Source organism: Molossus molossus, unplaced genomic scaffold (assembly GCF_014108415.1).
Source record: "Molossus molossus isolate mMolMol1 unplaced genomic scaffold, mMolMol1.p scaffold_m16_p_21, whole genome shotgun sequence".
Classification (NCBI taxonomy): Eukaryota; Metazoa; Chordata; class Mammalia; order Chiroptera; family Molossidae; genus Molossus; species Molossus molossus.
The window spans coordinates 41,607,504-41,633,699 of record NW_023425357.1 but is presented as its reverse complement, the minus strand read 5'-3'; the positions used below and the strand labels follow the sequence as shown (position 1 = coordinate 41,633,699).

The following is a 26,196-nucleotide window of genomic DNA, read 5'->3' as shown; positions in this document are numbered from 1 at the left end:
AATATATGGCATCCAGATGGAAAAAGAAGACATAAAACTGCCTCCGCTCATAGATGACATAACTTATATAAAATACTTAACAAGTGCAAGACTTGTACAGTAAAAATAACAAAACAGCCCTGTCTGGTTTGGCTTAGTGGTTAGAGCATCGGCCTGTGGTCTGGAGAGACCCGGGTTCGGTTCCCGCTAAGGGCACGTACCTTGGTTGCAGTTTGTCCCCAGCCCTGGTTGGGTCGTGTGGGTGGCAACCACTCGATGTGTCGCTTTCACATCGATGTTTCTCTCTCTCTCTCTCCCTCTCACTCTATCTGAACAAAATATCGAAAAATGTCCTCGGGTGAGGATAAAAAAAAAAAAAATAACAAAACAGCCCTGTCTGGTTTGGCTTAGTGGTTAGAGAACTGGCACACAGACTGAAGAGTCTCAGGTTCCATTTCTGGTCAAGGGTGTATATACCTCAGTTTCAAGTTCAATCGATGTTTCTCTCTCTTTCCCTTCCTTTCTCTCATTGTTTCCAGAAATCAATGGAAAAGTATCCTTGAGTGAGGATTTAAAAAAATAAAAAATGACAGAACACCACTGAAAGAAACTGAGAGACCTAAGTAAATGGATAAACATCTCAGATTCATTAATTAGAAGACTTAATATTAAGACAACTTATTCACCAAAATAAATCAACAGATTAAACACAATCATTATCAAAATACCAACGGGCTTCTTCTCAAAAAGTTGACAGGCTGACCCTAAAATTTATACGAAAAAACAAAGTACCCAGAATAGCCAAAATAATCTGGCAAAAGAACAACAAAGTTGCAGGATTCATACATCCAAGTTCAAAATTTATTAAAAAGCTATTGTAATCAAGACAGTTAATAATGGCAGAAATTTAGACATATAGATCAATGGAATAGAAATAAGATGCCAGAAATGAACAAATACATTATAAACAACTGATATTTTATTTTTTAGAACACAATTCAATAGGGGAAAACTAGCCTTTTAAACAAATGGCATTGGGACAAATATCCACATGCAAAACAATGTACTTGGAACCATATTACACACCACATACAAAAATAACTCAATAGAGCTAACATGTATTTTATGTAGTACAATACTTCATTTTTTTAAAAAAATATGTTTTTATTGTTTGAGAGAGAGAGAGAGAAACATACATCAGCTGTCTTTTGCACACCCCCTACTGGGATTGAGCCTTCAACCTGGGCATGTGCCCTGACCAGCAATCCAAGTGGGACCTCTCAGGCCATGGGATGGACACTCGATCCACTTAGCCACAGCGACCAGGATGTAGTACAATACTTTAAACTTAAAAAAACACTGGATTATCTAAGTTGCTGTTGCTTTTAGTCATTCAACCTTTCTTCTCCAAATCAACTATTATTCATATAATCCAATTCCCAATTAAATGGTCATTTTCAAGCATGCTCTCCTTACCCTGCACAAGCTTGTAAACAGGCCAACATCGTTGCCAGAGTTTCAGGAGGAAGTTGAGCACTTTTGGGCTGATCTTTCTCTGGTGCAAGTCCACCCAAAATAGAAGGGCACCGCCTCTTTAAAAAAGTCATGCATGCCTGGATAAAAGGCTCCTGAGAAAGAGAAAGTCTTTCAGTGTATTTGAAATTGATCTTATAATTGCTTTCAAATTAAAAGATAAATTGATTTCAGTTTAAAGACTAAGTACTATGACTAAAATCCAGAATAACATCTTAATTGCCATTTATAAGGTTTTTTTCTTCGTTAGCTATTTCAGCCATCAATATTTAAGCTCAGTAATAAATGAACAAATTCTTACTCCATGCTCTCGAATTTTATCTGTGAGCCACTTGTCAAGTTTGAGGTATTCACGACGTGAAGCAAGTGCAGCAAGGTCAATAACAAAGGCAAATGGAGTACCATTTAGCAGCATTGACAAGGCCTAAAGAAAAAGAATATTAAAAACTACAAGTTATTCAATTAACTAATCTTCTATCTCTCTGTCCTATTTTCTGACTCCTGCTTTCATTTTCACAAACAAGTCTAAATAAAACATACTACTAATATTTTCTTGACCATAATGTTTTAAACAGCTTAGTCTTTCAATGGTAACATTAGTCCCTACTTAAAATAGGTGAACAAGCAACCTGACTTTACCTTCAAAATAAACTTTATCCTGCACTTTTTCAAATATCTAAACCTAAAGCAGAACAAGACACAAAGCATGAAAAATAATCCTAACAAACTTTTAAAAACCGAACCTCAGGCTTATTCTAACCTTAGCAAAACTGTAACACTAATACTATACCCCTAGTTATCAAAAACATCAAGAGTCAGACTATTTCTCAAAAGATCCTTTTGCCCTGGTCAGTTTTGCTCAGTGCTTAGGGCGTTGGCCTGCAGTCCAGAGAGACCCAGGTTCGGTTCCCACTAAGGGCATGTACCGCGGTTGCGGTTTGTCCCCAGCCCTGGTTGGGTCATGTAGGAGGCAGCCACTCGATGTGTCCCTTTCACGTCGATGTTTCTCTCTCTCCCTCTCTTTACCCTACCTCCCCCCCCTTCTGAATAAAAAAATGGAAAAATGTCCTCGGGTGAGGATTTAAAAAAAAAAGTTCCTGTTAATGCGAATAAAATTTGCAAAAGTGTTAAAACCCAAGCAGCTTCTCCAAAAGTTGTATTTCCCAGTCCAGTAATATACGAATTTTGCCACTTAAATTATTTTTACATATCTAAAACCAATCTGCTTCCTATCCTTTTCTACTTACAAAATTCTTATCTCAACTCATTCTAGCTAAAAGCTAGTTACATGTGAAGAATTCCTAAGGCATCTATGTTACATTAAAACATTAATATTATAAATAAAGTGTTGTTATGCTCCTCCAAGCTCACCTTCAAGTCCTGGGCCACATCAAGTATTCGAGACAATTTGGCCTGGTCATACTGCTCCCCTCGCATGTACCATTCTGCCATTGCATGCATGATAAGTTGGCGGATAGAGGGAGACTGTCCCTAAGAAAAAAAAAAGAGGATTAAAATAGCAATCATGCAGAAACATTTTGATAGACACTACTGCAAATGGCCAGCTAATTTTGTTATTAGTATGTAAAATTAAGGCCTGTCAGTGCAGACATTGAGTACAACCCTTAAGCAGTGATTACAAGGACATTTTGGGGAAAGTAGTTATTTCCACATCTTGCAAATGAAGCCTGCCCCTCAACAGTGGGTCATATAGTCAACAAATTTATTTGTCTTGTAAAAGTTAGCCTATGCATTTTCAAACACAAAATAAGAATAAAATACGTGAACATTTTCAAATTACAAATTACTCGTCTATAAATATAACAGTTTAAGGTAATCTGTCCTGCTTCATAGTGCAATGTTATATCAGTATTTCTGGGAGTGGTGTTTGTACATTCTAAATACAGCTATTTTCATAAATGAGAATGGGTTTTTTTTGGTAATTATTCCATTTCTATTTTTTACCAGAAAACAGCCTGGCTTTTGAGAACTGATCTAAAGACTTGCAGCTAAATTGTATAAACAAATAGTTGGAAGTTAGTATTTCTCACAGAAGCAATGGCAAGGCAATGACCATTTCTCTATCTAAATCACTTTCCAGGAACTGTTCTGGAGTGACAGACGTTCAAGTGTAAAAGTATTCAAACCAAGAGGAGGAAATGCAGCTCCGTTCATTGTTCCCTTCCTACCTCAGGGCGGTAGTAGTGAGAAAGGTGTAAGAATCTCTGGACTGAAAACATATGGCTAAATGTTTGTTAAACATTCCATAAACTATTAAGTCTACCATGTAATCTGAGTTTCTTCAAATGGAGGAGAGGTCACTGAATGGCACAAAACAAAAGCTAAAATTTTTCATTTAGAAATGAACATTATCTGACTTTTTTAAAAAGCACCTTTATATAATATAAACTACTGTAAAAATGATTAAAGAAAAAAAGTAGCCCGAGTCCTGGCTGATTTGGCTCGGTGGTTAGAGCATAAGCTCGCGGACCAATGAGTCGAGGGTTCGATTCCGGTCAAGGGTACATACCTTGGTTGTGACTCATCCCCGGCCCTGGTTGGGGTCATGTGGGAGGCAGCCACTCAATGTGTCCCTTTCAGTTGATGTTTTTCTCTCTCTCTCTCTCTCGCTCTCTCTTCCTCTCCTTCCCTGTCATGCTATCTGAACAAAAATGGAAACATGTCCCCCGGTGAGAATAAAATAAAGAAACAAAAGTAGCCCCCAAAAGCACTTGATGTAAAGGGGAAGATGACTGCTTTTGCATTTGTCATTAAAAATGTTGGCTTGGGCCCTGGCTGGTTTGGCTCAGGGGTTAGAGCTTCGGGCCGCAGACTGAAGAGTCCTGGGTTCGGTTCCTGCTAAGGGCATGTACCTCAGTTGCAGTTTATTCCCAGCCGCGGTTGTGTGGGTGGCAACCACTCCATGTGTCTCTCTCACATCGATATTTCTCTCTCTCTCTCTTCCTCCCTCTCTCCCTCCCGCTCTATCTGAAGATACATGCAAAAATGTCCTTGGGTGAGGATTTAAAAAAAAAAAAGTTAGCTTGGGAGGTGGGAGTGGAAAAAATAATACAGTATTGTCAAATACATTTTACAAAATTAGAAATTATAAAGCGCTTAACCGGAAGGTATTTCTGCAGAAACTAAAATAAAATTTAAATGCTTGACTTAGATAAAACAGAAAATAATGGCACTTATATTGATTTGTGATTTTTCTCCCATTTACTATTAAGAAATAACATGAGTACCTCTGGTTCCATGACAAATGATAGAGCTATCAAAAGGATACTGGGGCCCTAGCATTATAGAGCTTTCATAATACAGTATTAAAATTTCAAAACTGTCTTATCTCCTTGCTCTTTTAATTTTTATACTTCAGCCCCAGCCGGTTTGGCTCAGCGGTTAGAGCATCAGCCTGCGGACCAGAGAGGCCCAGGTTTGGTTCCCGCTAAGGGCACATACCAAGGTTGCAATTTGTCCCCGCCCCAGTTGGGGTTGTGTGGGTGGCGACCACTTGATGTGTCTTTCTCACATCGATGTTTCTCTCTCTCTCTTCCTCCCCCTCTCCCTCTATCTGAAGATAAATACAAAAAAGAATTGTCCTCAGGTGAGGATTAAAAAAATAACAATTTTTATACTTCAATGCCCACATAATGCTAAAAGGTAAAATAAGCTTTGTGGAAGTGTGACTTTTCCAGACTGTCACAATTCCGATTGACTATTGCTATTACTGAACATCCTCCAAAGAAAAATGGTCATGTCTTACCTGCCCATGCCATGCATAGTGCAAAATAATAGCTGAGTTGGGATGGTTTCCGAGGAAAATTGGCATCAGAGTGGAGATGAGTTCATGGCGTAAAGTGTGCCAGGAGGTGTTGATTTGCAGTAAGGCCAATACCAGCATGTCTGGACAGTGTTTGATAGGGAAGCTGAAGAGTTGTTTGACTTGCTCATATTGCCCCACCTCTGCAAGCCTCAGTAGAGATTCAATCAAATCCAAGCTCTTCCTAACAAGAAGGGAAGTAAAATAACCCATCAATGAAAATCTAGGTATACAAAATTCATTTTCCAAATAAGTGATACTAGCTTATCAGAATAAAACCAAATTGTCATCTTTTAATATTTGAAAAATTGGTGTTGTTCATCTCAAAAAATATATACGTACTGCTATGCTATCAGACTAATATCAAAGGCAGTCCAAATAAACAAAGAATAAGTGATGAAGGAAATAAGACACCACTGACCATTTGCATAAGCATGAACACTCCCTTATATTGTGCTGCAAAAAAGTTTAGTTGCGATAAACACCATCTGGCCTGCAAAGCCACATGTCAACTAACCCTTTACAGGATATATTTACTATCCTTTACTTTAAAAGATCTAGGAATAACTAAGGGGCTTTAAACTTTCCTAAAACTACCACCCAAAGCCAAAAAAAAGAGACACAGACAATAATCTGCTACATGTCAGAAAAGTGTCCCAGGTCAGTATGGTTGGAGAAAGATGAAATATGGAGTACATGCCTTTGAGGACCAATCCAGCCCATGCTCTCTCTCAATAGTAATGGAGGTACTTTCACTATCCTTACCTCAGATCCCCAAAGAGAACTGATTTTAATTCTAGGAGAAACCTATATGCCAGTGTCAGATTCTCCCCTCAGAATCTTGAGATTGGAACTCAGGAAAACTAAATAATTTTCCTGAAAGTATTAGATTTGATGGGTTGGCCATCTTGAGCTACTCTTAAAAGAAAGCAAATCTATAGAGAAGAAAGAGATCTAACACTAAACAAGACTTATGAACCTCCTTCCAATATTTAAACTTAGGAACCTCCTTCCAACATTTAACAGTTTCAGAAAATATCTAATGGCACTAAAACCCAGATTTTTACCACCCTTCTATAAAAATTTAAGATAACTGGACTCACTAAAAACACTGTTTCATTTAAACCTTTCAACTATGTAGAAGTGACCCTTTTAAGAAAAGTGAGATGAGTGCTTACCATGTGGCAATTTCTCGATTGTCATCTTCTGGTGGTGCTTTCAGAATATCAGTGGCAACAGTATGACAGGGATAGTCAGCAAAACAGAAGATCTCTGGATTTATAAGGGAATGCTGAATAAAGGAGAGCTAGAATACGGAAAAAAAAATCCTTACCACCATAAATGACAGTGAATGCTATAAAAATCTGCAACTTTTCAATAGACTATCCCCAACTATAAGGTTATTAGAATAAAAATTTCCCTTTAAAATCTTTTTAAATCCTCAAATGAGGATATTTTTCCATTTATCTTCGGGGTGGGGGAGGCAGAGAGAGATAAACAGCAATGAGAGAGACATCAATTAGTTGCCTCCCGCACGACCAGGGCCAGGGACCAAACCACAACCAAAGTATGTGCCCATGACTGGAACTGAACCTATGACTCTTTGGTCCAAGGGCTGAAGCTCTAACTGCTGAGCCAAAGTGACCAGAGCTCCCTTTAAAGATCTTAATTATATGGTCTTTCAAAGTCACACACAGTTCAGATGAAAAGTGCAGGATGAGATGGCCTTGGACACAAACATCATTAAACAATTAGATTGTGGTAATTCAAGTGAGTCTAATATAAAACTATAATTTTCCTTCAAAATGTATGAGTCTCTCTGCTTTTCTGAGCCAAGCAAATCAAACTCTACTTTAAAAGAATATTTTAGTCAATGGATAGATGGCACTACGTTAGAAATAGGTCCTTCTCAACACGCCAAGGTTGCAGGTTCAATCCCTGGTCAGGGCACATACAATAATCAACCAGCCTAAAAAAATAAAATAAAAAAATAATCAACCAGCCTGGCTGGTGTGGATGAGTTGATTCCCCATGAGGGCACATGCCTGGGTTGCAACAGGCTCCATCCCCAGTAGAGAGCATGCAGGAGGCAGCTAATCAATGTTTCTCTCTCATCAACATTTGTTTCTCTCTCTCTAAAATCAATAAAGAAAAAAAATTTTTTTTAAAGAAATAGAGCATTAGTTTATTCCCCTTCTATAGCTAAAAATCATTCATTTACCTGGCCTTCTGCATGTTTCCAAGGCCTATATATGAGGTCTACTGGGAACACTTCCATACCCAGACCTCTTTGAATGCCATAAACCACATTATGAAGTCCTTTACTGTCACGAATTTGAAATCCAGGATGGTCCAGTTCATAAGTTACTTCCTTGAAATTCAAATTCGGGTTCTAAAAAAGAAAAAAATTTCAAAGTTGAATGAACAAAAAAGTGTACATATTTTGATGCTTTATCCAAAGAGCAAAATTAAATTTAAAGTTCAATCAAGATGTTCTAATTATAAATGCAAAATCAGCCCAACCGGTGTGGCTCAGTGGCTGAGCATCGACCCTTGTACCAAGAGGTCACTGGTTCGAATCCATGTCAGGGCACATGCTCAGATTGTGGGCCAAATCCCCAGTGGGGGGCATGCAGGAGGCAGCCAATCAATGTTCTCTCTCATCGATGTTTCTATCTCTCCATCTCTCTAAAAATCAATTAAAAAAAAACAAATTTTTGAAAATAAATAAATGCAAAATCATCTGAATCTTCCAAGCATTTCCAAAGAGACTTAGAAAGGTAAATTCTTAATATTCCAACTAAATTGTCTCTACTAGCAGGGTACTCTAACTATTCAGTTCATGACATACTTCTGACGGTGAGTATACAAATGGAACTCTCTCTTCCCCTACTTTGTTCAATGAAAACTCCCATCCCAGTATGGCAAATAAGTAACTTTTCACTCAGCCTCTCTTTTTTTTTCTATCCTTACCCGAGGACATTTTTCCTTTTTTTGTTCAGATAGAGTGGGGCCCTGGCCGGTTTGGCTCAGCGGTTAGAGCGTCGGCCTGCGGTCCGGAGAGACCCGGGTTCGGTTCCCGCTAAGGGCACGTACCTTGGTTGCAGTTTGTCCCCGGCCCTGGTTGGGTCGTGTGGGTGGCAAGCACTCGATGTGTCGCTTTCACGTCGATGTTTCTCTCTCTCTCTCTCCCCCTCCCACTCTATCTGAACAAAATATCGAAAAATGTCCTCGGGTGAGGATAAAAAAAACAAAAAAACAAAACAGATAGAGTGGGAAGGAGAGAGATGGAGAGAGAGAGAGAAACATCGACGTGAAAGGGACATATTGAGTGGCTGCCACCTGCACGACCAACCAGGGCCAGGGACAAACTGCAACCGACATACATGCCCTTAGCGGGAACCGAACCCGGGTCTCCCCAGACCGCAGGCCAAGGCTCCAACCGCTGAGTCAAACCAACCAGGGCTCAGCCTCTCCTCTTTATATACCCAATTCTACTACCTTGGAACAAAGTTGCAAAAATAAATCACATTATAACAAACACCATTCTTCATTAACTAAAGATCTCCCCTAAAAAACATCCAATGTGTACATTAGGAAAAGTATATATTCTTCATATCAAAATGACAGAGAACATTTTTTTAAACAAAATTTTCAATAAAAAATTATTCAAAAAGAGGTATGAGACTCCTTTAAGAAACACAAAGCATAGGAAACAAGTTTATAGAAAATATTTTAGCAAACAGTCTGCACAAAGTACTAAGTATATTCTATGCTTGGAAAAAAAAAGGCTCCCCCGGCCGGTGTGGCTCAGTTCTTGAGCGTTGACCCATGCACCAAGAGGTTGCTGGTTGGATTCCCGGTCAGGGCACATGCCCAGCTTGTAGGCCTGATCCCCAGTGGGGGGCATGCAGGAGGTGGCCAACCAATATTCTCTCTCATCAATGTTTCCATCTCTCTCTCCCTCTCCCTTCCTCTGTCTCTAATATATCAATAAAGAAAAATAATTTTTTAAAAAAAGGCTGTGCACATTTTATATTTAAAATCTCCAACTAAAGCATCAGTCAGTTCAGTTTTGCCCTAAAATTACTCATTAAGCCATGAAAACTTCTACTTTTACTTTGAGAATGTGTTTATTAAAGCTGGGGATGGGTTTAGGGGTTGAAGTAGCAACAGAAGAGAGCCTTTGTGGGGCTGCTTGGCTCACTGAGAAGTCAGAGAAAAGGGGGCCCTGGAAACAGGTTCAGGGGGCTAGCCTGGGAAGAGTTGCTGCTGCCCACTGTTTCCCTGGTTGCAAGTCTGATGGAGTCCCTTAGAATTTAGGAGGTACATGCCTAAGAGGGAAAAAGAGAGTGACGAGAGCCCTGGCCGGTTTGGCTCAGTGGTTAGAGCATTTGCCTGTGGTCCAGAGAGACCCGGGTTTGGTTCCCACTAAGGGCATATACCTTGGTTGCAGTTTGTCCCCGGCCCAGTTGGGTCATGCGGGTGGCAACCACTCGATGTGTCCCTTTCATGTCGATGTTTCTCTCTCTCCTCCTCCTCCTCTGTCTCCCTCCTGCTCTATCTGAACAAAAAAAACCAAAAATATGTCTTCAGGTGAGGATAAAAAAGAGTGGCGAGAAAGGCATGGTTGTGGCCTTGGGAGGGGGAGCATACCAAGCCATGAAAACTTTAATGCTTACTTTGCATATGGTACAGGTTCAAAGAACAAACTTCAAATGAGATATGCCCTGTCTCTAAGGCAACAATAACATTAACTCTAAGCCAGCAGTAACATTTAGAAAAAAATTTTTTTTCTAAAATTTGTTTCAAGGATTGACTATGACAGAACAGAACCATAAACATACTGTTAAATAGCATTATCCTAGAAAAAGACAAGTTTGGTAAATCTACAGGCAGATGCTGCCTTCTGGTTTCCTCTTCCCATCCTTCCTGAGCAATAAAAAAACAAATTACTGACCAAACATGTATCTGAAATTGTCTTCTGGTCCTTGGCTACAAAAATGTACAGAAAACTCTAATAGATGAGAATAAAAAGGAAGAAAAGAGGTCACTGATTCAATTGTTCAGAACCACAGTGCAGGAACTCAATGTATAACCTTTTGCACTCTGAAAATATAACAAAATAGGTTCAGTTAGCATGGAATATCATCATTTTCTGCAATTTTTTAAAAAAGAATATTTTCAATAGAGTAAAAAAATAAAATAAAAAAACAAAGATGAAACTACTGAATAAAAAGGGCACGTTTTCTCTTTTGCAAGACAACCACAGGATAAAAACAAAACATTAAGTGATGTAACAGGTTTTTGTTTTGCTTTGCTTTTTCCACTTTCCAAGGTTTCTGCCATAATCAAGTATAATTTTCCCACTCCATTACTAAATAGTAGGTTTGAACATCTTAAATTCATCTACTATTAAGAAAAAGAAAACCACCCTGGCCAGTTTGGCTCAGCGGTTAGAGCGTCGGCCTGCGGTCCGGAGAGACCCGGGTTCGGTTCCCGCTAAGGGCATGTACCTCGGTTGCAGTTTGTCCCCGGCCCTGGTTGGTCGTGCGGGTGACAGCCACTCGATGTGTCCCTTTCACATCGATGTTTCCCTCTCTCTCTCTTCCTCTCTCTCCCTCCCACTCTGTCTGTACAAAGAATGGAAAAATGTCCTCGGATGAGGATTTAAAAAAAAAAAAAAAAGAAAAAGAAAAAGAAAACCCACTGATGTTGTTAGTAAAGTCATATGGAGAACAACATGATTTTCTGTAACTGAATTTTAACTATTATGTTATAAATGTGGAAAACTAAAAATAAAAGATACAACAGATATATGCCCTGACACTTTATCATAAGTATGTATATGCAGGCTTTATTCTACTTTTGTATTTTGTTCCTTGATATTTTACAAACAAGATTTAAGATATTATATCATGACCCACTGTTATCCCACTAAATTTCCCCACTCCCTTTTAATACCTAAAAGTTTCCTTTTTTTTTCCTCACCCGAGGACATTTTTTCATTTTTTGTTCAGATAGAGTGGGAGGGAGAGAGAGGAACAGAGAGAGAGAGAGAAACATCGACGTGAAAGGGACACATCGAGTGGTTGCCACCCGCACAACCGACCAGGGCCGAGGACAAACTGCAACCGAGGTACGTGCTCTTAGCGGGAACCGAACCCGGGTCTCTCAGGACCGCAGGCCGACGCTCTAACCGCTGAGCCAAACCGGCCAGGGCAAAAGTTTCCTTTTTTTTTGTTTCATTTAAGTATTTCAACATTTTAAGAGAGGTAATTTGTTTATATGAGAGCCAATGACTTAAGATTGTGGATATTCCAGAAGTAGAAGTAGCAAAATAAGTATAAGTCTTATTACCCTAATCCACCATAAGCAAGGTTGGCAGGATTTTTGTTACACCTTTCAGAAAACATTCAGATCTCCTTTCTCCCCAATGACTCCTCCTCACACATTACTTTCCAATAAACTGGTCCCTCCAAAAACACTACACACCTACAACCCACCAAATCATCTAAGCAGTACTACTCAGAATTGCACAGCAACAACTCCAAATGAATAAAACTGGAATTTGAATATGTACTATTTCCAGTACATAATTATGAAGGCAGGAATTAAAAAACATTGCTGCATTCATTAAGCTAGGCATTAAAATTTACTTTCTGTGGGCTACATCATACCAACATCATGAATGTAAGAACAAGATTACATGTACTTACCAGTTCTTTGAGAACATCAATCAAGACTTCTACATTCCATGTGTGTGCCTGTGCTCCATCACTTTTATCTTTTCCATCACTCCAGATCCCACTGCCAGGAGCAGAGATGCTCTATAGAAGTAAAGTTTGAATTAAATAAACCTAACCACTTAATGTGGTCAGCTATGATTGGTAGAACAACCAATCATACTGTCATTTAATAAATGGGGAAGGGGGGGCTCTTATAATTCACATTGTAAAACAGCTGATTTCTACACTTACCTGTAATGGAATTCCATCTGTTAATCCTGAATGAGTTCGAGCCATCATTCCCAAAACCCTTGCAACCTGGGCTGCTGTAACCTCCCGAACACCAAACTGCATGATTATATTGCGACATTCTTCAATACTAAAACAGAAATGTAATTTCAGAAAAACACTACCACTGTCAAGGTGAAGGTTAAGAAATGCTAACATAAAATGAGCCCTTGAGTGAAATCACTAGTTTTACTAATATATACAGAGCTTTATTTCTTGTAACTTTTATATAAATCAGTATGGGGGTGGATTGGGGCATAGACATAGAGCAGTTGCCTTTCGTATGTGCACCAACCAGGGATTGAACATGTAACCCAGGAATGTGCCCTGACTAGGAATTGAACTGGCAACCGTTTAGTGCACAGGACAATGCTTAACCAACTGAGCCCTTCTGGCTGGGTTGAATCAAATTACTCTTTAAAACACTTATATTCAAGGTAAGTTTCATTATTCTAAAATGTACAAAGTCTTGAAAATGCACCCCAACTTTTCACTTTGCATACTGAAGTTTAATTAAACAAAAACTTTATGCCGGGCACGTGCACGTGCACACACACACAAATATACTTTCAAACATTAAATGGAAATGTAGATTATGTGAGTTTTAAAAACAGTAGAAATTACACTTAAAGTCAAAGCAAAGCACAGCACATTAATGCCTTTTAATAACATACTCTCACAAAACTATTAGCAATTTACTATATCACAGCCATAAGTTCTACTAAATTCCTTTGGTGCCCCGGCAGATGAGTAAAATGTGCAAGAGAAAGGGTATAAAAAAATAAAGAAAAGAAGGTAGAAGATGAAGGTACAGTGAGGAAATCCCATGTGGGGACAGGGAGAATAAATACTTGCCTCAGTGCTCTCTCTTCCCTTCAAAACCTAAACACACCAATACTGGCAACTAGGCTAGCAACATGTAGTGCCTAAATTTGAGAAACTGTGTGTGTGGGTGGGGGGTTGCACAAGAAGAGAAATTTAGCCCCCAGAATATTTATTGCTGCCACCAAAACTGTAAATTAAAACAGAAAATTAAATTTAGAAGCAAATTCTTGAGAGATTAACAAAGATGGTAATACATTAAGGAATCTTAAGAGCTTGCTATAAAGAATTACATTGTGCTTGACACAACAGTAAACAGTTTAATGTCGTGTTACCAACCTTGCACAAAAGCCATAGCCTACTTCTTGCATGAAATCAGCCAAAGAGCTCTCCATCATGGTTTTAGCTACACCTCCAGAATCAGGCAGGATCCTGTCCATTAGAATGTCCCGTTTTTCAGGGTATAAAAGTGGTGCAAGCACCACGGGACAGCGTTCCTGGGGAAAATCTGAAGACAAAAAAAGAAAAGGTTATAAGTGCTATACTGATGAAAAATAAACTATCCCTTTCACTCTAAAAGCCCTCAAATCTGAGTCTTCCACAAGTTTATATTAAAAGTTTATTCAGTTTTTCCACTCCAGCTAACCTGTTATAATTCCGAAATTTGAATGTTTTTATAGCACAGCAATTGCTCATCAGTGTATTTTTAATTTTGTATATTAGGATCCCAGTATCTACTGACCAATAATACTCACCCTAAGTATTATTTTAAATTTTCACAATATGGCTATTAATTCCAATACAAGGAAGGCATCAGAAACAAATAATTCAAATATCAGAGTCTATTATTTAAATGAAGTGGAAAACATGAAAATTAAACTATATAAACAAACAACAATAAAAATGGATAGAGGTTGGTCCACTATCAAAGATTTGTCTTAAAAAGATTACTTCTCTCTCTAAAAGAAAGATCAGAGGAAGAAAAGATGGCAATAATAGAACCAGGAGTTACCTTAGCCTGACAATGCCAGTTGCCAAGGAGTTAAAATGGGCACATCAAAAGTGTCCAACTTTTTAAACTAAAAAGAGCACATCACAATAAATATAGTCTCTGTCTCCCCAAGGGAAAAAAAAGACTACATGGAAATATATCTTTTTTTTTTTTTTAATCCCCACCCAAGGACATTGTTGCATCTATCTTCAGATAGAGCAGGAGGGAGAGGGAGAGAAACATCAATGTGAGAGACATACATCGACTGGTTGCCACCCACAGGACCCCAACCAGGACCGGGGACAAACTGCAACCGAGGTACGTGCCCTTTGCAGGAACCGAACCCAGGTCTCTCTGGTCCACGGGTCGATGCTCTAACCGCTGAGGCAAACTGGCCAGGGTGGAAATATATAATTTCTTAAAACTAAGATTATATTTATATAACAAGACTATTGATGAAGTTAGGTTCATTTTATACCTTTTTAATGAGGCTTTTATCACTTTCATATTTTACATTATAAAATACTCGCTTCATTAAAAGATTGCCAACTTCAACTTAAGAACAGGAAGGTAAATCACTGTCTTCACTTATGGTCTAAACTCGTCATGTTTGTGATTGTCCAAAGAAATCAACTTTTGTAGGCTACAGACACTCCTTTACCTCTGCGCAGCGTCTTAAGAAAGGCGTCTATCTGCTCCTGACCAACTCCAAAGGCTCCCTTCTGCCCAAAAAGGAGATGGGAGAGGAGGAGGTGTAGGACCTCTATTGCTATATCTTGGAAGCCACCTTCTTGATTTCCACTGACGTCTGCGTCAATGTAAGAACGCAGAAGATCTGGGAGCTTCTGTTTGATAAACTGGGCAGCTAGAAGTCAGATAAACCAAAAACCACAAGTTATTTTTGCACCATATTAGCAAAAAAGTCACATACCATCAAAATATATGTAACATCATCTCATTCACCAACTCACCACCCTTCACCCTCTAATGTTTTCATAGATCTAGTAGGGTAGTTATAAAATAAGAGACCAATTGCCAGGGACTGGAGGGAGGAGGAAATGAGGAGTTGTTTCATATAATGTTTCAGTTTTCCAAGATGAATTATGGACATCTGTTACACCACAACGTAAACATAGTTAACGCTACTGAACTATACCCTGAAAAATGGTTACAAAGGTAAATTTTATGAGTTTTTGCCATACATGTACACATACAAGAGATCAAAAAAGTTATCTTAGATTATCTTTATTCTCTAAACCTATAATTATACAGCCTGAAGATTAAAAAAAAAAAAAAAAAAAAAAGATGGACATTAAAGAATCTATAGGTTCTTTAGGGAAAAGGGAACTTACCAAAACCTCTGAGATCAGAGCTGGAAGAATTCAAGAGGGCAAGGCCAAAAATTACCTGAAACAAGAAGAGTTAATCAGTCAAATAGCTGTTTTTAATTTTAATTTTACCTACATCTCATTTTTCTTAAATCACATACCTCTTGTACTTTGCTTAACTTGAGAACTTTACTCAGCTGGGCAAATAAGTGGGGTGCAGGCTTTAAACTCTGAAACAAACCAAACTTTATTTTAAAACAAGAAGAACTCACAATTTTTAAGAAATTGATGCAAGCACCTGTTCACCCAATTATAGACCTACATGCAGTCACATAGTTCTGTAGTACTGCTAGAAACAATACACCATGTCCTAGAACTGTGGACTGACGAGCTTAAGCCTTTATATGATCTGGTTTAGTAAGATTTTCTATTTATTATCAAATTAACTGTCTTGATTTTTGTTAGAAAGCTACAAAAACCCAATGTAACTACTTAAAAATTTTAAAGTATGACATTATAAGATCAAGATTTAAGGCCTTATAGAAAGCCTTAGAAGAGACCACATTCTTAGGACTACTAAAAATAAAAACAGTACCAACCTTCTGATAGTGCAATGGATTATCAATGGCATAGGACAACGTGGAGATAAAATTTGGCTTTGTAATCAGCGACGCACACTCCTGAATCAGAAACTGAGTCTTCAAAAATAAAAAAACAAATTTTTATTAGCATTAAACAGTTACCATCTTGCAAAGAGAAGCAGGGGTACTCAAAACATTCAAGTGTAATCCAGTATTATATGTCTCTACATTATCAAAAGCAGCTCTTTAAAAACTTCCTTTAAACTACTTAAAAGTATATTAGCAACAAGTGTTAGACAAAACCAAAACCTCTACAGAACAGAGTCCATTGACAGGATAATTACGAAGAATAACATGACAAACTGTTACCAGACTGAGAATCAAGCCAAAGAAACTCAATCTAGAACAAGAGATCTCCCTCTGCTTCGCTCATTTGTCAAACAGAACTTCCCCACATTCTTGCTTTCTTTAGGTAGATCTGATCCCCAGCTCTCTAAGTCTGAACAAGGTAGCTGTAATGGTCTGCAGCCAGGCAGGAGAAGGGAAGGTCAAGGGAGGTGGGGGGAGTCCCATTCAGCTGGATGCTCTTTGTATGCGTTATTTTCTACATACACTATACCCAAAACGTAATTCATTACATCTAAGTCAACAAACTTCATAAGTCCCAAATACCTGATGAAAATCTTTGCCACTGCTTTTACCATCGCCACTGAAATCCACATGCGAAAATAGGCAGCGTAATAAATGCCTGTCTGCCTCAGGACCGTGCCGATTCACAATCTAAAAAGACCAAAATATGAGAATTTGCACTCAACATTAAGGAAGATTAAGAAAACAAGCTCTGGGCAATATCCCAAGTTAATGGTTCATTTTGGAATAAGAGTTATAGGAATTATTAAGATGCAGGTGCCAATATTTTATAGTCAAATATCTCTAAAATGTTTCTCACAGTCACTGGCAGGAGGCACAGAAGAAAAACTACTAGAGTAAATAGCCCATATAACTGCTTTGGTCAACATCTACACTGAAAACATTAAGTAGCATAAATAACATGTAGTGAGAATACCTTTCCATTGATTTTTAGATACACTGGAAGGGACGGAGGGAGAAAGAGTGAAACATCAATGTGAGAGAGACATATTGATTGGTTGCCTCCCATATGACCCCAGACCAGGGCCGGGAATCTAACCTGCAACCCAGGAAACTACCCTTGACTGGAAATTGGAACCTGCAACCCTTCAGTCCACAGGTGGATGCTCTAACTTCTGAGCCAAATCAGCCAGGGCAGTAGGAATACTTTTCTTTTTGTCCTAAAAATGTAACCTGAAATCTCTCTAATACGACTGTTACTCTTCACAATAGTCTACAAGGCAAGGCCATAAAGTAACTGGTCCAACTCCAATACTTTTAAGATACTGCTCCTAAGCTCCATTAGTTTCTTGCTGTTGCTCAAATTTACCAAAATTTGTACTTGCTATTCCCTCTGAAAGTTCCAGATAACTATAAGATTTGTTCTCTCAATTCCTTTAGGTTTCTGCTCTAAAGTCACCTCATCAATGAGGCCTTTCATAATTACCCTCCCTAAAACATTAACATGACCCCTTAACCCTGGCTTTACATTTCTCCATAGTACTTACCACCACCTGAATGTTTATTCTCTATATCACTCACTAGACTTAAGTTGCATGAGAATAGAGTTTGTACAGTTGTGTTCGCTTCTTCACATCTAATCTAAAAAAGGGCTTACCATACTGTTATGTGCAGATTAATCATTTATTAAATGCTACATTAATATAAATAATAACTCTTTACCTACTTCAGACTAAATTAGTACTGAGCTTCCTTGATTTAATCTCCAAAAATGACTCCCATTTTATAGATGAACAAGTGGACAATTAAACCAGACTCCATGAACCTAAAATTCAATTGTCTATGAAGTGAGGAATCTGGATTCACAGTCCAACTCCGAAGCCTATCCTCTTTCTACTGTAACTATGTGACAGCTGGCTAATTTATTTGTTTCAGTTTTCCCATCCATAAAATGTGGGAGTTATTTAAATTCAATTTCTACATTTTCCCACAGACGTCTTCAGATAGAGCAGAAAGGAGAGAAACATCGATGTGAGAGAGACACATCGACTAACCGCCACCACACAACTCCAACCGGGGAGAGGGACAAACCGCAACGAAAGTACATGCCCTTAGCAACCCAGGACTCTGGTCTGCAGCCTGATGCTCTAACCACTAAGCCAAACCAGCCAGGGCTACATACAGTTTTTTTGTGTTTGTTTGTTTTTTCATCCTCACTCAAGGACATTTTTTTCCCCATTTATCTTTAGAGAGGGAGGGAGGGAGGGAGGGAGGGAGGGAGGGAGGGAGGGAGAGAGAGAGAAACATTGATGTGAGAAAAACACATCGAATAGCTGCTACCCATAAAACCCCAACCGGGGCTGGGGACAGAGTGCAACTGAGGTACATGCCCTTAGCGGGAACCAAACCCAGGACTCCCTGGTCCGCGGGCCAACACCTGAGCCAAACCGGCCAGTGCTTGTTTTTTTTTCTTTTAGTCAAGATTACAATGACTAAAGAGAAATGCTGCACATACCTTGCTGGCTGGTGGTAGGATCACAGGGTGTGCTTTATGGCTATTACAGGAATGGAATATTCCTTCTGTGCTATGTTGTTCTTCACTAAGAGCAACTGTTTTCCTTCTAAAACTAAAGTGGCATTATATAAAACATGATCTTGGGTTGCAAAGACGCTGAAATAAGATTTTACTGATCCCATAAGATTAATCCCTAGACATTTTTACTTAAAATTATACCATTCCACCCACTGGGCAAGGGAGACCAATAAAATAATTCGAAGTGTTAGGTAAGTAACTACTTGACAATCTGATAGTAAAATCTTTAAGCTATGCCAAAAATAAAGTAACTGTATTAAAGGTATTTTATAGCCCGGCCAATGTGGCCCAGTGGTTGAGTGTCGACCCATGCACCAAGAGGTCGCCAGTTCGATTCCTGTTCAGGGGACAAGGTCAGGTTGTGGGCCAAACCCCAGCGGGAGGCAGGCAAGTAATGTACTCTCTCATCGATGTTTCTATCTCTCTCTCCCTCTCCCTTCCTCTCTCTCTAAAAAAATCCATTAAAAAAAATTTTTTAATAAAAACAAAAGGCATTCTATAGTACTTCTCTACATGATCTGATTTGTGGCAAGAGTAAACTACTTTCACCTAGAACTCACATATTATAAGAAGAACAATAACAAACAGCACATCTATGTTAATAGACAGTAAGAAAATTACGTGGAGCCTTGGCCAGTATGGATCAGCAGTTAAAGCATAGGCCCATGGACCAGAGAGGCCCGGGTTTGGTTCCCACTAAGGGCACGTACCTTGGTTGCAGTTTGTCCCCGGCCCTGGTTGGGGTCGTGTGGGTGGCAACCACTTGATGTGTCTTTCTCACGGTGATGTTTCTCTCTCTTTCTCCCTCTCTCCCTGAAGATAAATGCAAAAAAAAAAAAAAAAAAAGTCCTTGGATGAAGATAAAAAAAAAAGAAAGAAAATCACCTAGAATGATTGGGAAACTGGGGAACTTTTGGCCTAGAGAACACACGTGGTAAAGAGAATTTACATGATATATTATGTTTTTTTAACCCACACATAATTTTTTAGCTCATTATAAAGAAATTCCTAATAATGCTGCCCCAAAATGATAATGAGTAATCTTATGAAGTAGTCAACTAACTTGAAATAGATACAACAAAAATCCCTAGCTCTCTTAATAGTTTTTTCTTTATTGATTTGAGAGAGAAAGGGAGAAGGAGAGAGAGAGAAACATTGATGAGGGAGAACATCACTTGGCTGCCTCCTGCATGCTCACCACTGGGCATTTGGCCCACAACCTGGGCATGTGCCCTGACCAGGAATTGAACTAGCAACCTCTTGATGCATAGGATAATGCTCAACCATTGAGCCACACTGGCAGAGCTCTCATAATATTTTTTAAATCCTTAGGTGGATGGTATATATTGATAAAGCAGTGATTATCTGAAGAATTGTGCCTTCAACCTCAGCTCCTAGACAGCTGGGTTGTTTTGTTTTGTTTTGAAAGAACACATATATGGGCATTTTCACATAAGCTCAAGAAAATTTATATAAAGAAAAATACAAAATCTAGCCCAAAGGATGATGTCAAAAGTGCCATGCCCAAGAATCTATACAATTATAAAGTACTAGATTTTTAAAGTTTAAATCAAAGACATTAAATTACTACATTACAATGTTACAGTTATAGTAATTGGAATAGACTGTGTCTAAATATATGTCTCCATACAAATAAAACATTTTCATGTTTCTTTTTTTTTAAATGTTTTTATTGATTTCAGAGAATAAGGGAGAGAGAGAAATAGAAACATTGATGAGGGAAACATCCATTGGCTGCCTCCTGCACACACCCTACTGAGGGATCAAGCTGAATGTGCCCTGCCTGGGATTCAAACCTGGGACCTCCTGGTGTGTAAGTCAATGCTCAACCCCTAGCTACACTGGCCGGGCCTCATTTTTAATTTTTTTTTTTTATCCTCACCAGAGGACATTTTTCCATTTTTTGTTCAGGTAGAGTGGGAGGGAGAGAGAGGAACAGAGAGAGAGAGAGAAACATCAATGTGAAAGGAACACATCGAGTGGCTGCCACCTGCACGACCAACCAGGGCCGGGGACAAACTGCAGCCGAGGTACGCGCCCTTAGCGGGAACCGAACCCGGGTCTCTCAGGACCGCAAGGGCCTCGTTTTTATATTTCTTAGGCTTGTTAAATATATTAGAACTCTTTAAAATACTCATTCCAGGTTTTCACTATATTATATGGATGAATACTTTTGGATACTTTATAAAAAACAGTGCATCTATTCAGTTTAATATAGTGAAAAGAACATTAAAACATATTTTTGTAGCAAATATAAGAGTGCTTTATTCTAACCTCTCCCAAAAAAACTTTTTTAATTCCACTATTAACAAACTATTTTAAAAAGTGGTCCAGATGAGATGTAACAGATAGCTAGCTCATTCTTACTACTTCAAATAAAAGGCCAAATTCAGATTTCCATTTGGGGCTAATAAAAGCAGAAATAAAAATGTTGAGGACTGATAAATATCTCATATATAATTATGCTTTTTTCAAGGAATGAATCAATCTAAGGCACAGATAAACCATGAAAAGCAGACTGTCCATTGGGAGACTCAGATCAATATACAGAAATTTCAGAATGGCACAGGAGATAGAGCTGAGGGAACCAGGCAGGCTTAAAACACCACTTTTAATGTCTGTGAGCAAACCACCTAGACAAAGGAGAATGCTGGAGAAAAAGAATAAGAGAAGACAGACACCCATTACCAAATATGAAAACATAAATTACAGAGTAATCCAACACACTTAAGCATCCTCAATACTATGCATATGTGAGTAATTGACTGAGTCGATTTAAAGATGAGCAAGCCCCGGCTGGCTTGGATCAGTGGTCAGAGTGTTGGCCCTTGGACAAAAGGGTCTCGGATTTCATTCCAGTTGAGGGCATGTACCTGAGTTGCAGGGTTCAATCCCTGGCCCTAGTCAGGGTCGTGTGAAAGGCAACCAAATGGATGTCTCTCTCACATCAATGTTTCTTTTTCTCTCTCTTCCCTTCCTCCCTCCCTCTTATCACTCTCTCTAAAATTCAATGGGGAAATATGCTCATGTGAGGATTAACACACACAAAAAAAATAAAAGAGCAAAAATCCACTCAGCATGGAACCTATTTGAAGAAACTAAAATAGAGTGAAGAAGCAAACAAAAGCCTGGCTGGTGTGGCTCAGTGGATTAAGCGTTGTCCCATGGACTGAGAGATTGCGGTTCAATTCCCAGTCAGGGCACATGTCCGGGCTGCTGGCTCAATCCCCAGTAGGAGGTGTGCAGGAGGCAGCCAATCAATGTTTCTTTATCACATCAATCGACGTTTTTACCTTTCTCTCCCTTCTTCTCTCTAAAAAGTCAATAAAAATTAAAACAAACGAGAGGTAAAGAACATTTCAAAGGACTTACTCAAACAAGCAAACAGAAGAGTTCAGACAAACAGTAATCCATACCCTCAAAGTAATTATAGAAGTTGTGTTTTTTAAGGGGAAATGTCCTCAAAAAGGTGTAACACTGGTTCAAAGACAAGATAACAAAAGGAAATGAAAGCGAACTTGCAGTACTTAGGAAAGAAACATAAGGCAAAATTCTTACAGAAAAGATAAACACCAAATAGTCAACATACCTCAATCCATGAGAAATAAAAAATATTAAATCGACAAAAATATCCCTGAAATAAAGATCTGAATTGAAAGATTAAAAATATGCCATAGCATAAAAAAGAATGGTACAGAATAATCAATACTACAGTATACACATGAGGTTAACAAACGCTCATTATAGAAAAAATTCGAAGTATTTTGAGGTTAGGAATAGATGGAGGCAAGAAATGTTAACTTTATCTGCACCACTAGAAATGCCTTCCTTCTATTGATGTAACTGTTTCCCTTTCCTTTCTCATAAATATCCCTCGCTTTGTCTCCCAATCAGACCACCACTTAGGTTTCTGCCCGATTCAATGCTTCATGAAAAGCTTTTTTCCTTTTTAATCTCAAATAAATGGCTTATTGCCTCTCTCTCTGGTTTTTTATTTTAGGTTAACAGAGCAAATGAACTTAAGAAGTGTAATTCATGAAAGTAGCATCAAATGTAATAAACAGAATACACACAACTGCTGATATTTCAACTTAGGAGAGAAACATTACAAGAAAAAAATCAAACAGGGGTCAGATAACTTTAAGAATTAAGATTTTCACCCTGGCTCATGTGGCTCAGATGGCTAAGCATCATGCCATGCACCAAAGGGTCACTGGTTCGATTCCCAGTCAGGGCACATGCCCAGGTTGTGGGTTTCATTCTCAGTTGGGGTGAGTACATAAGGCAGCTGATCAGTGTTTCTCTTTCTCAAATCAATAAAAACATATTTTTTTTTTAAAAATGAGCTTATCCATTAGAAAGTAGAGAAGAGTTGCCCAAGCTTAAATTTCTAGGAATCTATCCTACAAATATGCTAAAACATACATTCAAGAAACAACCTTACAACAGGACTGCCATAAGAGAAAAAACATATAGCCTAAATGTCCATCAATAGTAAATGGTGATTCATCCATACAATGATTTACTATGCATCCTTAAAAGTATGAAGAAACTGCCCTGGCCGGTTTGGCTCAGCAGTTAGATCAGCCTTCGGTCCAGAGAGACCCGGGTTCGGTTCTCACTAAGGGCACATACCTCGATTGTAGTTTGTCTCCAGCCCTGGTTAGGTTGTGCAGGTGGCAACCACTCGATGTGTCCCTTTCACATCAATGTTTCTCTCGCTCCCTCCCACTCTATCTGAACAAAGAATGGAAAAATGTCCTCGGATAAGGATTAAAAGAAAAAAATGTATGAAGAAACTGCCTGGCAGGTGTGGCTCACTGGTTGAGCATCAACCCATGCACCAAAAAGTCACTGATTCAATTCCCAGTCAGGGTACATGCCCAGGTTGTCGACCTGATCCCCAGTGGGGGTAAAAGAAGGTGGCTAATCAATGTCCTCTCTCATCGATGTTTCTATCTCTTTCATCGATGTTTTTATCTTTTTCATTGATGTTTCTATCACTCTCTCCCTCTCCCTTTCTCTCTAAAATCAATAAAGAAAAAAAAATTTAATAAAAATGGGAAAAGAGGATAAAAACTAAAACTAAAATGTAAGTACACTATTAACTTTCATAAAGATTGAATGAAATAATCTATAAGTGTGGTCAAAACTACACTTGGGAACAATTTTAAAAGGTATGGGGGGCTCAGCCAGTGTGGCTCAGTGTATTGAGCATCATCCCAGGGACTGAGAGGTCCTGGTTTGATTCCCAGTCAGGGCACATGCCCAGGTTGTGGGCTTGATCCCCAGTAGGGGGCATGCAGGAGGCAGCTCACTGATGTTTCTCTCATGTTGATGCTCCTCTCTCTCTCTCTCTCTCTCTCAAAAAAAAAACCTCAGTAATCTGCACAGCAAAAGATACAATCATCAAAATGGAAAGGCAACGAACTGTATGGGAGAGAATAATTGCCAATGATATATCAGATAAGGGGTTAATTTCCAATATATACAGAGTGCTCATATAACTCAACTAAAGGAAGACAAAGAACCCAATTAAAAAAAATGGGCAGAGGAAATAAATAGACACCTCTCCAAACAGGACATACAATTTGGCTAAGAGACATATGAAGGAATGCTCAACATCACTAATCATCAGAAAGATGCAAATTAAAACAACAACGAGGTTATCACCTCACACCTGTCAGAATGGCCGCCATCGACAAATCATCAAACAGTAAGTGTTGGCGAGGGTGTGGAGAAAAGGGGACTCTAGTACACTGCTAAATGCAGATGCGGGTGGGAATGGAGACTGGTGCAGCCACTATGGAAAACAATATGGTGGACCAACACCGGTACATAGGCACGGACCGGCATGTCCTTGGACTCAGAGAGCGGGACGTCCGGCTTGCGAGTGAGAGTCTTGGTGTTGCACGTGACTAAAGAGCGGTTTAGAAATGGGTGATGTTGAGAAGGGCAAGATGATTTTTGTTCAGAAGTGTGCCCAGTGCCATACCGTGGAAAAGGGGGGCAAGCACAAGACCGGGCCAAACCTCCATGGTCTATTTGGGCGAAAGACAGGTCATGCCCCTGGATTTTCTTACATGGATGCCAACAAGAACAAAGGCATCACCTGGGGAGAGGCCACACTGATGGAGTATTTGGAGAATCCCAAGAAGTACATCCTGGAACAAAAATGATCTTCGCTGGCATTAAGAAGAGTGCAGAAAGGGCAGACTTGATAGCTTATCTCAAAAAAGCTACTAATGAGTAGTAGTTGGCCACTGCCTTATTTATTAAAAATGCCTCATGACCTTTTTTATGTGTACCATATTTAAATTGATCTCATACACCAGAATTCAGATCATGAATGGCTGATAGAACATTTCTTTTGGGCAGTCCTGATTTAAATAAGATTGGCTTGTGGTTAAATGAATATGGTCAACTTTCTTATTTTGATGGTAATTTCAGTTCAGCGAGTACTATCACTGTTTTCCCTTTCTAAAAATATGCTTGGACTTGATTCGTAATGTTCAGCTTTTCACAGAGATGGAAAGTGCCATCTCGAAACCTGTTAGGAGATTGGATTTATATTTAGATTTATATAACTGGTTGTATTAATATGTTTAAATACTGAGGAAATCCTTTCACTGTCTCTTAGACCAGCAAGACTCGCTTGTGTTTCAAGTTGTGTTCATGAGCCTGTTACAAGGCAAGGGCTGGAGATGAGCTGGCAGTGCCCATTTTATCTCTTTGGTCCTAACTATGCCAGTTTAATTTAAATTCCCAACAGTATCTAAACTGTTGCCTTTTACTAAATGAAAGGCGTTTTAGTGTGGTTTATGTATAATAGCAAATAAAGAGTATTTAACACTTCTCACATTTTATAGATGATCTATAAGGTCAGATGCTTTTAAAATTCAGCGTGACAAGATACAGTGGCAAACTTTGTGACTTCTTTAAGTCAGACAAGTTATAATTCAGGATTTTCTTGAACAGCTATTCAAAAACAACTTTAGAATTACTATATATGTGTGTTATTGGTAATGGTGCTTTTGCCAGCTAACTAGAAGGATTAAAATAGAGGAGAACAGATCATCAACATAAAATTGTAAATTATGTGATCATAAGGCATCAGATAATTAAAAACAAAATCACATACGAAAAAAAAAGAAAACAATATGGTGTTACCTCAAAAAATTAAAAACTGAACTTCCATTTGACCCAGTGATCCCACTTCTAGGAATATACCCTAAGAAGCCTGAAACATCAATCAGAAAGAATATATGTACCCCCATGTTCATAGCAGCACTATTTACAATAGCTAAGATCTGGAAACAGCCCAAGTGTTTATCAGTAGACGACTGGATAAAAAAGGTGTGGTACATATACACAATGGAGTACTATGCAGCTGTAAGAAGAAAGAAAGATCTCTTATCC

General features: G+C 38.8%; 1 protein-coding gene and 1 pseudogene across 18 annotated transcripts in view; one reads left to right on the top strand and one right to left on the bottom strand.

Moving 5' to 3' along the window:
• The window catches only part of CNOT1 (CCR4-NOT transcription complex subunit 1), a 98,285-nt gene that overhangs the window by 43,629 nt on the left and 28,460 nt on the right, over positions 1–26,196 (bottom strand). For 14 of the 18 annotated variants that reach the window (XR_004961093.1, XM_036274300.1, XM_036274296.1 and 11 more), the window contains exons 3-16: positions 16,746–16,853; positions 16,092–16,190; positions 15,654–15,722; positions 15,517–15,571; positions 14,826–15,029; positions 13,513–13,681; positions 12,316–12,442; positions 12,055–12,165; positions 7,557–7,727; positions 6,514–6,641; positions 5,279–5,519; positions 2,884–3,003; positions 1,814–1,936; positions 1,456–1,607 (exon numbers count right to left, since the gene is read on the bottom strand). Coding sequence is in view for 17 of the 18 variants with exons in the window: in XM_036274300.1 (XP_036130193.1) it covers positions 1,456–1,607; positions 1,814–1,936; positions 2,884–3,003; positions 5,279–5,519; positions 6,514–6,641; positions 7,557–7,727; positions 12,055–12,165; positions 12,316–12,442; positions 13,513–13,681; positions 14,826–15,029; positions 15,517–15,571; positions 15,654–15,722; positions 16,092–16,190; positions 16,746–16,853 (1,877 nt within the window). In the remaining variant the exon portion in view is untranslated. Of the gene's footprint in view, positions 1–1,455; positions 1,608–1,813; positions 1,937–2,883; positions 3,004–5,278; positions 5,520–6,513; positions 6,642–7,556; positions 7,728–12,054; positions 12,166–12,315; positions 12,443–13,206; positions 13,325–13,512; positions 13,682–14,825; positions 15,030–15,516; positions 15,572–15,653; positions 15,723–16,091; positions 16,191–16,745; positions 16,854–26,196 lie in introns of those variants that run through there. The other 4 variants (XM_036274304.1, XM_036274303.1, XM_036274306.1 and 1 more) reach the window with 4 other exon arrangements.
• LOC118638451 lies at positions 24,701–25,738 on the top strand (annotated as a pseudogene).